At 45.5% G+C, this 13,983-nt stretch overlaps 1 protein-coding gene across 1 annotated transcript; it reads left to right on the plus strand.

The window, feature by feature from the left end:
* Positions 1-338: 338 nt before the first annotated feature.
* LOC311114958 (histone-binding protein RBBP4-like) lies at positions 339-11,293 on the plus strand (the record flags this gene model as incomplete). The annotated part of the gene is made up of 6 exons (XM_084190179.1): positions 339-465; positions 4,812-4,889; positions 4,988-5,064; positions 7,214-7,271; positions 7,453-7,563; positions 9,947-11,293. Coding segments are annotated over 6 exons (514 nt in total), but the record flags the coding sequence as incomplete, so codon positions are not given.
* Between the last annotated feature and the right edge of the window lie 2,690 nt (positions 11,294-13,983).

Genomic DNA, 13,983 nt, shown 5'->3' on the forward strand with positions numbered 1-13,983 from the left:
CTGTCAATCTGTTTAAATGAACTCTGCGCAGAGGTCAACTATCCCGTCACCTCTAACCTTTGATCTCTCTCCCTCAGATGGAATGGGAACTTACTTGCTTATTAATAATCTGATTATATGTTTTACAAAATATAAATTAGTTTAAAAAATGTAACTTGTACCGAAACAGTCCCTAACAAGAATATTATATAGATTGGGTTTATTTACATGTACAAATAGCCACAATGGTGTATTTTAGTAGTTTACAAAACGGAAAACTGAATTGAACTGCAGCAATGGACTGATTAGAGGTCAACTCAACCATCTGTCCCTTAACCTTTGACCCCTGTCTCTCTCAGCTGGGATACTCGTTCCAACAACACGTCCAAGCCCAGCCATGCGGTGGACGCCCACACAGCGGAGGTCAACTGTCTCTCTTTCAACCCCTACAGCGAATTTATCCTGGCCACCGGCTCTGCAGACAAGGTTGGTTTTGGTAACTCTTTACTTGAACACTCTATCATTATAAACAAGGGTTGGAACTGGTTAAGGGAACAGAACAGAACACCTTTTTATTTATTTATATATATAATATATATATATATATATATATATATATATAATTGTGAGGAACAGAACCAGAACCGAAAACGAAAGTGATCTATACTGTTCCGGGGGAATAAAACGTTATTTTTAAAAGCATGGGAATCGGTTAATAACGTTCATTTACGTTCCCAGTCCCAAAAAACCACAACAAAGCGCCTATGCAAAGCCCTCACTTTGTCACTCAAACTTATTCCAGTGTCTGGCTGCCAGCTGAAAATCTTTGCCAGCTGTGTGTCTAGACTACCTGCCCCTCCCCCTCCCTCCAGTGTGTTTAGACTACCTGTCCCTCCCCCTCCCCCTCCCTCCAGTGTGTTTAGACTACCTGTCCCTCCCTCTCCCCCTCCCTCCAGTGTGTTTAGACTACCTGTCCCTCCCCCTCCCTCCAGTGTGTTTAGACTACCTGTCCCTCCCCCTCCCTCCAGTGTGTGTAGACTACCTGTCCCTCCCCCTCCCTCCAGTGTGTTTAGACTACCTGTCCCTCCCCCCCTCCCCCTCCCTCCAGTGTGTTTAGACTACATGTCCCTCCCCCTCCCTCCAGTGTGTGGTGACTACCTGTCCCTCCCCCTCCCTCCAGTGTGTTTAGACTACCTGCCCCTCCCCCTCCCTCCAGTGTGTTTAGACTACCTGTCCCTCCCCCTCCCCCTCCCCCCAGTGTGTTTAGACTACCTGTCCCTCCCCCTCCCCCTCCCTCCAGTGTGTTTAGACTACCTGTCCCTCCCCCTCCCTCCAGTGTGTTTAGACTACCTGTCCCTCCCCCCCCCCCCTCCAGTGTGTGGTGACTACCTGCCCCTCCCCTCCCTCCAGTGTGTTTAGACTACCTGCCCCTCCCCCTCCCTCCAGTGTGTTTAGACTACCTGCCCCTCCCCCTCCCTCCAGTGTTAGACTACCTGCCCCTCCCCCTCCCTCCAGTGTGTTTAGACTACCTGTCCCCCCCCCTACCTCCAGTGTGTTTAGTCTACCTGTCCCTCCCCCTCCCTCCAGTGTGTTTAGTCTACCTGTCCCTCCTCCTCCCCCTCCCTCCAGTGTGTGGTGACTACCTGTCCCTCCCCCTCCCCCTCCCTCCAGTGTGTTTAGTCTACCTGTCCCTCCCCCTCCCTCCAGTGTGTTTAGTCTACCTGTCCCTCCTCCTCCCCCTCCCTCCAGTGTGTGGTGACTACCTGTCCCTCCCCCTCCCCCTCCCTCCAGTGTGTTTAGACTACCTGTCCCTCCCCCTCCCTCCAGTGTGTTTAGTCTACCTGTCCCTCCTCCTCCCCCTCCCTTCAGTGTGTTTAGACTACCTGTCCCTCCCCCTCCCTCCAGTGTGTTTAGACTACCTCCCCTCCCCCTCCCTCCAGTGTGTGGTGACTACCTGTCCCTCCCCCTCCCTTCAGTGTGTTTAGACTACCTGTCCCCCCCCTACCTCCAGTGTGTTTAGTCTACCTGTCCCTCCCCCTCCCCCCTCCAGTGTGTTTAGTCTACCTGTCCCTCCTCCTCCCCCTCCCTCCAGTGTGTGGTGACTACCTGTCCCTCCCCCTCCCTCCAGTGTGTTTAGACTACCTGCCCCTCCCCCTCCCTCCAGTGTGTTTAGACTACCTGCCCCTCCCCCTCCCTCCAGTGTGTTTAGACTACCTGTCCCTCCCCCTCCCTCCAGTGTGTGTAGACTACCTGCCCCTCCCCCTCCCTCCAGTGTGTGGTGACTACCTGTCCCTCCCCCTCCCTCCAGTGTGTTTAGACTACCTGCCCCTCCCCCTCCCTCCAGTGTGTGTAGACTACCTGTCCCTCCCCCTCCCTCCAGTGTGTGGTGACTACCTGTCCCTCCCCCTCCCTCCAGTGTGTTTAGACTACCTGCCCCTCCCCCTCCCTCCAGTGTGTTTAGACTACCTGTCCCTCCCCCTCCCCCTCCCTCCAGTGTGTTTAGACTACCTGTCCCTCCCCCTCCCCCTCCCTCCAGTGTGTTTAGACTACCTGTCCCCCCCCCCCCCCCTCCCCTCCAGTGTGTTTAGACTACCTGTCCCCCCCCCCCCCTCCCTCCAGTGTGTTTAGACTACCTGCTATTAGAGATGAATGGATTAACTTTTTCAATGCTAGTTAAGGATTTTATAGTTATCATATTTCACGTCGGACTTATTAACTATAAAAAGGTAACAAGTGTTTTTTTTGTTTTTTTTTTCATTCTGGTGGCGCTCTACACACACAAGCTTGTTAGCTAGCTAGCTAACGTTAGCTCTGGTCTAGCTCTGGCCTAGCTCTGCTCTAGCTCTGGCCTAGCTCTGGCCTAGCTCTGGCCTAGCTCTGGCTCTGGTCTAGCTCTGGCCTAGCTCTGGCCTAGCTCTGGCTCTGGTCTAGCTCTGGCTCTGGTCTAGCTCTGGCTCTGGTCTAGCTCTGGCTCTGGTCTAGCTCTGGCTCTGGTCTAGCTCTGGCTCTGGTCTAGCTCTGGCCTCTGCTCTAGCTCTGGTCTAGCTCTGGCCTAGCTCTGGTCTAGCTCTGGTCTAGCTCTGGTCTAGCTCTGGTCTAGCTCTGGTCTAGCTCTGGTCTAGCTCTGGTCTAGCTCTGGTCTAGCTCTGGTCTAGCTCTGGCCTAGCTCTGGTCTAGCTCTGGCCTACCTCTGGTCCAACGTCAGTTAAGCCAACTCTCTGAAGTTCAGACTTTCAAAAGGTCCTTCATAGAAGCCGCTCCTCCGTAGGGGTGTAATTCAGATAACGCATTTCATAACAACGAGATGCCCAGCGCTCTCCTCTCGCACCCTGCACTACACTTGTCTGTCCAATGCATGCTCCATAGCAAGCTGCTCTATCCATTGGTGAAGTCATTTAATGTCTAGCTCAATGTAAAAAAAAAAAAATAATCATATTTCAGATGTTTTAGGAACAGGAAGGAACGATATAAACTGTTACTGTTTTGGGTTCAAACCGCTTCAGACCGTTATTTTGCCGGTCGGAACAGTGGAACGGAACAAAGAAAATAATAATGGTTCTGTTCAGAACGAAAGGATTGGAAAATAATTGTGGTTCCAATCCCTGACTGTCAGCTGCATTTCAGCTTATCTACCAGCTTTGCAGACAACGTTGGTTTTCATATTTGTATTCATGACACTGTCAGCGCTACATAAAACTTAGATTGATTTGAATTGATGAAAAGTAGATGGCTGACCATGCCGGAGATAGCATTGCATACATACAAAATGGAAATGAGGCCAAAGGCTTATTTCCATAAGCAGTCATGACATGTCATAAGGGTTGCATAACGGTCATGACATGTCATAAGGGTTGCATAACAGTAATGACATGTCATAAGGGTTGCATAACAGTAAAGACATGTCATAAGGGTTGCATAACAGTAATGACATGTCATAAGGGTTGCATAACAGTCATGACATGTCATAAGGGTTGCATAACAGTAAAGACATGTCATAAGGGTTGCATGTGGTCCTCTGTAGCTCAGCTGGTAGAGCACGGCGCTTGTAACGCCAAGGTAGTGGGTTCGATCCCCGGGACCACCCATACACAAAAAATGTATGCACGCATGACTGTAAGTCGCTTTGGATAAAAGCGTCTGCTAAATGGCATATTATTTATTATTATTATTATTATTATTATAACAGTAATGACATGTCATAAGGGTTGCATAAAAGTAATGACATGTCATAAGGGTTGCATAACAGTAATGACATGTCATAAGGGTTGCATAACAGTAATGACATGTCATAAGGGTTGCATAACAGTAATGACATGTCATAAGGGTTGCATAACAGTCATGACATGTCATAAGGGTTGCATAAAAGTAATGACATGTCATAAGGGTTGCATAACAGTAATGACATGTCATAAGGGTTGCATAACAGTAATGACATGTCATAAGGGTTGCATAACAGTAATGACATGTCATAAGGGTTGCATAACAGTAATGACATGTCATAAGGATTGCATAACAGTAATGACATGTCATAAGGGTTGCATAACAGTAAAGACATGTCATAAGGGTTGCATAACAGTAATGACATGTCATAAGGGTTGCATAACAGTAATGACATGTCATAAGGATTGCATAACAGTAATGACATGTCATAAGGGTTGCATAACAGTAATGACATGTCATAAGGGTTGCATAACAGTAATGACATGTCATAAGGGTTGCATAACAGTAATGACATGTCATAAGGGTTGCATAACAGTAATGACATGTCATAAGGGTTGCATAACAGTAATGACAGCTGTATATCATCTCGTGCCTGTGTTGTCTCTCCTCAGACTGTGGCTCTGTGGGACTTGCGCAATCTCAAACTGAAGCTCCACTCCTTCGAGTCGCACAAAGATGAGATCTTCCAGGTAGGACGCAGTTTAGCGAGACTTTGTTTAGCCTATTTCCTCTGAGCCCTGTGATTGGTCCTGTGTCTGATCTGAGCTCGCCGATTTGGCTGCTGCAGGTCCAGTGGTCGCCCCACAACGAGACCATCCTGGCGTCCAGTGGTACTGACAGACGACTCAACGTGTGGGACCTCAGGTAGGACACAGTAAAGAACTTAGCACCTTTCACTACAATAGTGATGCAGAAACTATTCACACTTGACTTTTTTTCCACATTTTGTTGTTACAGCCTGAATTGAAAATGTATTAAATTGAGATGCTGTGTCACTGGCCTGCACACCATACCCCCATGATGTCAATTTTTACAAATGTAATAACATATTTAAAGCTGAAATATCTTGAGTCAATAAGTATTCAACCCCTTTGTTATGTAAAGCCTAAATAAGTTCAGGAGTAAAAATGTGCTTAACAAGTTACATAATAAGTTGCATGGACTCACTCTGTGTGCAATAATAGTGGTTAATATGATTTTTTTGACGACCTCATCTCTGTACCCCACACATACAATTATATTTAAGGTCGAGCAGTGAATCTCAAACACAGATTCAACCAGAAAGACCAGGGAGGTTTTCCAATGCCTCGCAAAGAAGGGCAACTATTGGTAGATGGGTAAAAAAATAAAAATAAATGACATTTGAATATCCCTTTGAGCATGCTGAAGTTGTTAATTACACTTTGGATGGTGTATCAATACACCCAGTCACTACAAAGATAGACGTCCTTCCTAACTCATTTGCCGGAGAGGAAGGAAACCGCTCAGGGATTTCACCATGAGGCCAATGGTGACTTTAAAACAGTTCGAGTTTAATGGGTGTTCTAAGAGAACACTGATGATGGATCAACAACATTGTAGTTACTCCACAATACTAACCTAAATGACAGAGTGGGAAGAAGGAAGCCTGTACAGAATAAAAAAGATTGCAAAACATACAAATCCAATACAACACATTACTGAGTACCACTTTCCATGTTTTCAAGCATTGTGGTGGCTGCATCATGTTATGGGTATGCTTGTCATCGGCAAGGACTAGGGGAGTTTTTCCAGGATAAAATAAACAGAATATAGCTAAGCACAGGCAAAGTCCTAGAGGAAAACATGATTGTCTGCTTTCCACCAGACGCTGGGAGACAAATTCACCTTTCATCAGGACAAGAATCTAAAACGCAAGGCCACATTTACACTGGAGTTGGTTACCAAGACGACAGTGAATGTTCCTGGGTGACCTGGGTTAGTTTTAGACTTAAATCGTCTTGAAAATATATGCCAAGACTTGAAATGGCTGTCTAGCTATGATCAACTTGACAGAGCTAGAATAATTTTTTGAAAGAATAATGTGCAAATATTGTACAATCCAGGTGTTCAAAACTCTTAGAGACTTACCCAGAAAGACTCACAGCTGTAGTCGCTGCAAAAGGTATATTCTAACGTATTGACTCAGAGGTGTAAATATTTATGTAAATTAGATTTTCTGCATTTCATTTTCAATACATTTGCAGACATTTCTAAAAACGTGTTTTCATTATGGAGTATAGTGTGTAGATGGCTGAGGGGAAAACGCATGTAATCCATTTTGAATTCAGGCTGTAACAACACCGTGGAATAAGTCAGGCTGTAACAACACCGTGGAATAAGTCAGGCTGTAACAACACCGTGGAATAAGTCAGGCTGTAACAACACCGTGGAATAAGTCAGGCTGTAACAACACAGTGGAATAAGTCAGGCTGTAACAACACCGTGGAATAAGTCAGGCTGGAACACAACACAGTGGAATAAGTCAGGCTGGAACAACACCGTGGAATAAGTCAGGCTGTAACAACACCGTGGAATAAGTCAGGCTGTAACACAACACCGTGGAATAAGTCAGGCTGTAACAACACAGTGGAATAAGTCAGGCTGGAACAACACCGTGGAATAAGTCAGGCTGTAACCACACCGTGGAATAAGTCAGGCTGTAACACAACACCGTGGAATAAGTCAGGCTGTAACACAACACCGTGGAATAAGTCAGGCTGTAACAACACCGTGGAATAAGTCAGGCTGTAACACAACACCGTGGAATAAGTCAGGCTGGAACAACACCGTGGAATAAGTCAGGCTGTAACACAACACCGTGGAATAAGTCAGGCTGTAACACAACACCGTGGAATAAGTCAGGCTGTAACACAACACCGTGGAATAAGTCAGGCTGTAACAACACCGTGGAATAAGTCAAGGAGACTGGACATATAATTGTGTTATCCCTAGGCCTCTGATAAACTCATTGCTGTGTTTTTTTGTTCTGTAGCAAAATAGGAGAGGAGCAGTCTGCGGAGGACGCAGAGGACGGCCCTCCTGAACTACTGGTGAGCTTTACAGTGAAGGCACTCTTTGTAGCTTTACGTACAGTCGATATAAAAAATAAAACGTTAATATTGAAAATGGATTTGATTTGATCAGGAGTTGAGCAGCAGCCGGGCCAGGGAGCTGTAGTGAGGTAAACACAGCCAATAAAAGGTTTCTGTCCTCTTCCCAACCCTTCCCTAGTTCATCCATGGAGGACACACAGCCAAGATCTCTGACTTCTCCTGGAACCCCAACGAGCCCTGGGTCATCTGCTCTGTGTCTGAGGACAACATCATGCAAGTCTGGCAGATGGTGAGACATAACAAATCAATTTATAACATTTTTGACATGCGTTTTTCTGGAATTTTTGTTGTTGTTATTCTGTCTCTCACTGTTCAAATAAACCTAGCATTAAAATGATAGACTGGTCATTTCTTTGTCAGTGGGCAAACGTACAAAATCAGCAGGGGATCAAATACTTTTTTCCCTCACTGTATGTCTCACACACACACAAACACACACACACTGTCCCAGGTTTACTCACTCCACACCACCTCTCTCTCTGTCTCCCTCCAGGCTGAGAACATCTATAATGATCTATCTCTCTCGGTCTCTCCCTCCAGGCTGAGAACATCTATAATGATTTCTCTCTCGGTCTCTCCCTCCAGGCTGAGAACATCTATAATGATCTCTCTCTCGGTCTCTCCCTCCAGGCTGAGAACATCTATAATGATCTCTCTCTCGGTCTCTCCCTCCAGGCTGAGAACATCTATAATGATCTCTCTCTCGGTCTCTCCCTCCAGGCTGAGAACATCTATAATGATCTCTCTCTCTCGGTCTCTCCCTCCAGGCTGAGAACATCTATAATGATCTCTCTCTCGGTCTCTCCCTCCAGGCTGAGAACATCTATAATGATCTCTCTCTCTCGGTCTCTCCCTCCAGGCTGAGAACATCTATAATGATCTCTCTCTCGCTCTCTCCCTCCAGGCTGAGAACATCTATAATGATCTCTCTCTCTGTCTCCCTCCAGGCTGAGAACATCTATAATGATCTCTCTCTCGGTCTCTCCCTCCAGGCTGAGAACATCTATAATGATCTCTCTCTCGGTCTCTCCCTCCAGGCTGAGAACATCTATAATGATCTCTCTCTCGGTCTCTCCCTCCAGGCTGAGAACATCTATAATGATCTCTCTCTCGGTCTCTCCCTCCAGGCTGAGAACATCTATAATGATCTCTCTCGCTCTCCCTCTCCAGGCTGAGAACATCTATAATGATCTCTCTCTCGGTCTCTCCCTCCAGGCTGAGAACATCTATAATGATCTCTCTCGCTCTCCCTCTCCAGGCTGAGAACATCTATAATGATCTCTCTCTCGGTCTCTCCCTCCAGGCTGAGAACATCTATAATGATCTCTCTCTCGGTCTCTCCCTCCAGGCTGAGAACATCTATAATGATCTCTCTCTCTCGGTCTCTCCCTCCAGGCTGAGAACATTTATAATGATCTCTCTCTCTCTGTCTCTCCCTCCAGGCTGAGAACATCTATAATGATCTCTCTCTCGGTCTCTCCCTCCAGGCTGAGAACATCTATAATGATCTCTCTCTCTGTCTCCCTCCAGGCTGAGAACATCTATAATGATCTCTCTCTCGGTCTCTCCCTCCAGGCTGAGAACATCTATAATGATCTCTCTCTCGGTCTCTCCCTCCAGGCTGAGAACATCTATAATGATCTCTCTCTCGGTCTCTCCCTCCAGGCTGAGAACATCTATAATGATCTCTCTCTCTCTGTCTCTCCCTCCAGGCTGAGAACATCTATAATGATCTCTCTCTCGGTCTCTCCCTCCAGGCTGAGAACATCTATAATGATCTCTCTCTCTCGGTCTCTCCCTCCAGGCTGAGAACATCTATAATGATCTCTCTCTCTCGGTCTCTCCCTCCAGGCTGAGAACATCTATAATGATCTCTCTCTCTCGGTCTCTCCCTCCAGGCTGAGAACATCTATAATGATCTCTCTCTCGGTCTCTCCCTCCAGGCTGAGAACATCTATAATGATCTCTCTCTCTGTCTCCCTCCAGGCTGAGAACATCTATAATGATCTCTCTCTCGGTCTCTCCCTCCAGGCTGAGAACATCTATAATGATCTCTCTCTCGGTCTCTCCCTCCAGGCTGAGAACATCTATAATGATCTCTCTCTCTGTCTCTCCCTCCAGGCTGAGAACATCTATAATGATCTCTCGGTCTCTCCCTCCAGGCTGAGAACATCTATAATGATCTCTCTCTCGGTCTCTCCCTCCAGGCTGAGAACATCTATAATGATCTCTCTCTCGGTCTCTCCCTCCAGGCTGAGAACATCTATAATGATCTCTCTCTCGGTCTCTCCCTCCAGGCTGAGAACATCTATAATGATCTCTCTCTCGGTCTCTCCCTCCAGGCTGAGAACATCTATAATGATCTCTCTCTCGGTCTCTCCCTCCAGGCTGAGAACATCTATAATGATCTCTCTCTCGGTCTCTCCCTCCAGGCTGAGAACATCTATAATGATCTCTCTCTCTGTCTCTCCCTCCAGGCTGAGAACATCTATAATGATCTCTCTCTCGGTCTCTCCCTCCAGGCTGAGAACATCTATAATGATCTCTCTCTCGGTCTCTCCCTCCAGGCTGAGAACATCTATAATGATCTCTCTCTCGGTCTCTCCCTCCAGGCTGAGAACATCTATAATGATGAGGATCCAGAGGCAGGAGGAGACCAGGAAGTCACTGCCTGAATGAAACCAATCAGGTGTAACTCCACTCCCAAGTACTCCGCCTTCCTTTTTGTATTCTGAACCCCTTGGGTGCCCCCCCCCCCAAAATGTCTGCTTTGTCCTGAAATGTACGTTCCGTCACCAATCTAAAAGTATTGTATTGGTGGAGGTATGGGAACTTTCTACCAGAGTTCTTATACCACTTAATTCCTTTCAAATCAGTGAAGGGAATTGAACGAGTGCACACTTTGAGGAAGGTGAGATAATTGGGGACGTAGCCAGAAACGACTATTCCCTTGACTCAACAGGAGCAAACTCTCTCTCTCTCTCTCTCTCTCTCTCTCTCTCTCTGCGTTGTAAAAGAGTAATTTATTGTCTGAGAATGAAAAAATCTCTGTCTCCTAGAACTGGTTTTGTACTTTAATATAAAGAGTATTTTTTTATAATCCCTCGATTGGCCTTCCCCCACCCGTGGCGAGACGACAACCAGCTCCTGTCTCTGTCCCATCGCTTCTTGTGGCTATTTATTTCACAACTATGCCTGCGGTTAAAGATCTAAGTTATCCTCTTAAGAAACAAGTATCTGTACCAACCATTATGCAGAATGTCACATTTACGTTCAGTAGGGCCCATGAAGCCAGATTATAAATATATTTTTAACATTTTGTTTTTGGTTGGAAGTGTTTAGCTAGTCAAGGTGATGTGATGTTGTAATGTCTGTTTTTGATATATGTAATGTCTGTTTTTGATATATGTAATGTCTGTTTTTGATATTTGTAATGTCTGTTTTTGATATATGTAATGTCTGTTTTTGATATATGTAATGTCTGTTTTTGATATATGTAATGTCTGTTTTTGATATATGTAATGTCTGTTTTTGATATATGTAATGTCTGTTTTTGATATATGTAATGTCTGTTTTTGATATATGTAATGTCTGTTTTTGATATATGTAATGTCTGTTTTTGATATATGTAATGTCTGTTTTTGATATATGTAATGTCTGTTTTTGATATTTGTAATGTCTGTTTTTGATATATGTCATGTCTGTTTTTATATTGTGATGTCTGGTTTGGACGTTGTGACGTCTGGTTTGGACGTTGTGACGTCTGGTTTGGACGTTGTGACGTCTGGTTTGGACGTTGTGATGTCTGGTTTGGACGTTGTGACGTCTGGTTTGGACGTTGTGACGTCTGGTTTGGACGTTGTGACGTCTTTTGTATGATGGTCTTTTCCTTGTCATATTACTTTCTCCTCTATTCAGTTGTACAGTCAGTGCTTTCTGAATAAAATGTTTTCCATTAAGCTTTGACTTGGCATTCATTTGAATGAGTATCTTGATGGTTTTCCATCAAGCTTGTTGACTCTAATTCACTCAGCTGATAATGCTTTGTTGTTGTCTAATACTTATGGGGCAGTTCCACCTGACTCTTTCCCCGCACCAGTGTGTCACCAGTGTTTTGTTATGTAAGGTCTAGTCTTATTTTTTGTGAAGTATTTTTTCCATCAGGAGTGTGACACTCCAGAATCAACAACCTCTGCATCATCAAGACAGTTGCTTTGTGGGAAGGTGTTAACCCCATGTTCAGTTAGCCATTCTTATGTCCGCCCGAGCCATGGCCCAGTGAGACACGGGTGCTGGTCCGTGGAGGTGGAAACGGAAAAGTCTACGCCTTTTTGGTAAAACCCCGGGGGGTTAGTCACAGGTGGAAATGTCCCGTTACCATTGTTTCAAGACCACCTAAAGCGAGACTGAGTGAAGACCCAAGACCGGAGTAAATGGAGTCCGTGCCAAGACCAAGTGTAGAATAAGAGCACTTCCTCCCAGTTGCCCACTGCACTGAGGCTAGGAAACACTATCACCACCGATAAATCTACAATAATCGAGAATTTCAACAAGCATTTTGCTACAGCTGGCCATGCTTTCCATCTGGCTACCTCTACCCCGGCCACCAACTCTGCACCCTCTGCTGCAACTTGCCCATGCCCCCCCCGCTTCTCCTTCACACAAATTCAGACAGCTGATGTTTTGAAAGCGCTGCAAAATCTGGACCCCTACAAATCAGCTGGGCTAGACAATCTGGACCCTTTCTTTCTAAAACTAGCCGCCGAAATTGTCGCAACCCCTATTACTAGCCTGTTCAACCTCTCTTTCATAACGTCTGAGATCCCCAGAGATTGGAAAGCTGCCGCGGTCATCCCCCTCTTCAAAGGGGGTGACACTCTAGATCCAAACTGTTACAGACCCATATCCATCCTGCCCTGCCTTTCGAAAGTATTTGAAAGCCAAGTTAACAAACAGATCACCGACCATTTCGAATACCACCGTACCTTCTCCGCTATGCAATCCGGTTTCCGAGCTGGTCATGGGTGCACTTCAGCCACGCTCAAGGTCCTAAACGATATTATAACCGCGATTGATAATAGACAGTACTGTGCAGCCGTCTTCATCGACCTGGCCAAGGCTTTCGACTCTGTCAACCACCGCATTCTTATTGGCAGACTAAATAGCCTTGGTTTCTCAAATGACCGCCTCGCCTGGTTCACCAACTACTTCTCAGATAGAGTTCAGTGTGTCAAATCGGAGGGCCTGTTGTCTGGACCTATGGCAGTCTCTATGGGGGTGCCACAGGGTTCAATTCTTGGGCCAACACTTTTCTCCGTGTATATCAATGTCGCTCTTGCTGCTGGTGACTCTCAGATCCACCTCTACGCAGACGACACCATTTTGTATACATCTGGCCCTTCATTGGACACTGTGTTAACAAACCTCCAAACGAGCTTCAATGCCATACAACACTCCTTCAGTAGCCTCCAACTGCTCTTAAACACTAGTAAAACTAAATGCATGCTTTTCAATCGAACGCTGCTGGCACCCGCCCACCCGACTAGAATCACCACTCTCGACGGGTCTGACCTAGAGTATGTGGACAACTACAAATACCTAGGTGTCTGGTTAGACTGTAAACTCTCCTTCCAGACTCACATATAGAATCTCCAATCCAAAGTTAAATCTAGAATCGGCTTCCTATTTCGCAACAAAGCCTCCTTCACTCATGCTGCCAAACATGCCCTCGTAAAAAAACTGACTATCCTACCGATCCTTGACTTCGGCGATGTCATTTACAAAATAGCCTCCAACACTCTACTCAGCAAATTGGATGTAGTCTATCACAGTGCCATCTGTTTTGTCTCCAAAGCCCCATATACTACCCACCACTGTGACCTGTACGCTCTTGTTGGCTGGTCCTCACTACATGTTCGTCGTCAAACCCACTGGCTCCAGGCCATCTATAAATCACTGCTAGGCAAATCCCCGTCTTATCTTAGCTCATTGGTCACCATAGCAACACCCACCCATAGTATGCGCTCCAGCAGGTATATCTCACTGGTCATTCCCAAAGCCAACACCTCCTTTGGCCGCCATTCCTTCCAGTTCTCTGCTGCCAATGACTGGAACGAATTGCAAAAATCTCTGAAGCTGGAGACTCTTATCTCCCTCACTAACTTTAAGCATCAGTTGTCAGAGCAGCTTGCCGATCACTGCACCTGTACACAGCCCATCTGAAATTAGCCCACCCAACTACCTCATCCCCATATTGTTATTTATTTTGCTCATTTGCACCCCAGTATCTCTATTTGCACATAATCTCTTGCACATCTATCATTCCAGTGTTAATACTATTGTAATTATTTTGCACTATAGCCTATTTATTGCCTTACCTCCATAACTTGCTACATTCACACACACTGTATATATATTTTCTGTTGTATTTTTGACTTTATGTTTTTTTACACCATATGTAACTCTGTGTTGTTTTTATCACACTACTTTGCTTTATCTTGGCCAGGTCGCAGTTGTAAATGAGAACCTGTTCTCAACTGGCTTACCTGGTTAAATAAAGGTGAAATAAAAATAAAAAATAAAAAAAGTTATAGTAATACCGTTGCTATTTTCTGATGTCATTCATTTGAATGAGCATAATTTGAGAATG

This window comes from Coregonus lavaretus (assembly GCF_964263955.1).
Source record: "Coregonus lavaretus genome assembly, contig: HAP1_SCAFFOLD_5283, whole genome shotgun sequence".
NCBI lineage: Eukaryota > Metazoa > Chordata > Actinopteri > Salmoniformes > Salmonidae > Coregonus > Coregonus lavaretus.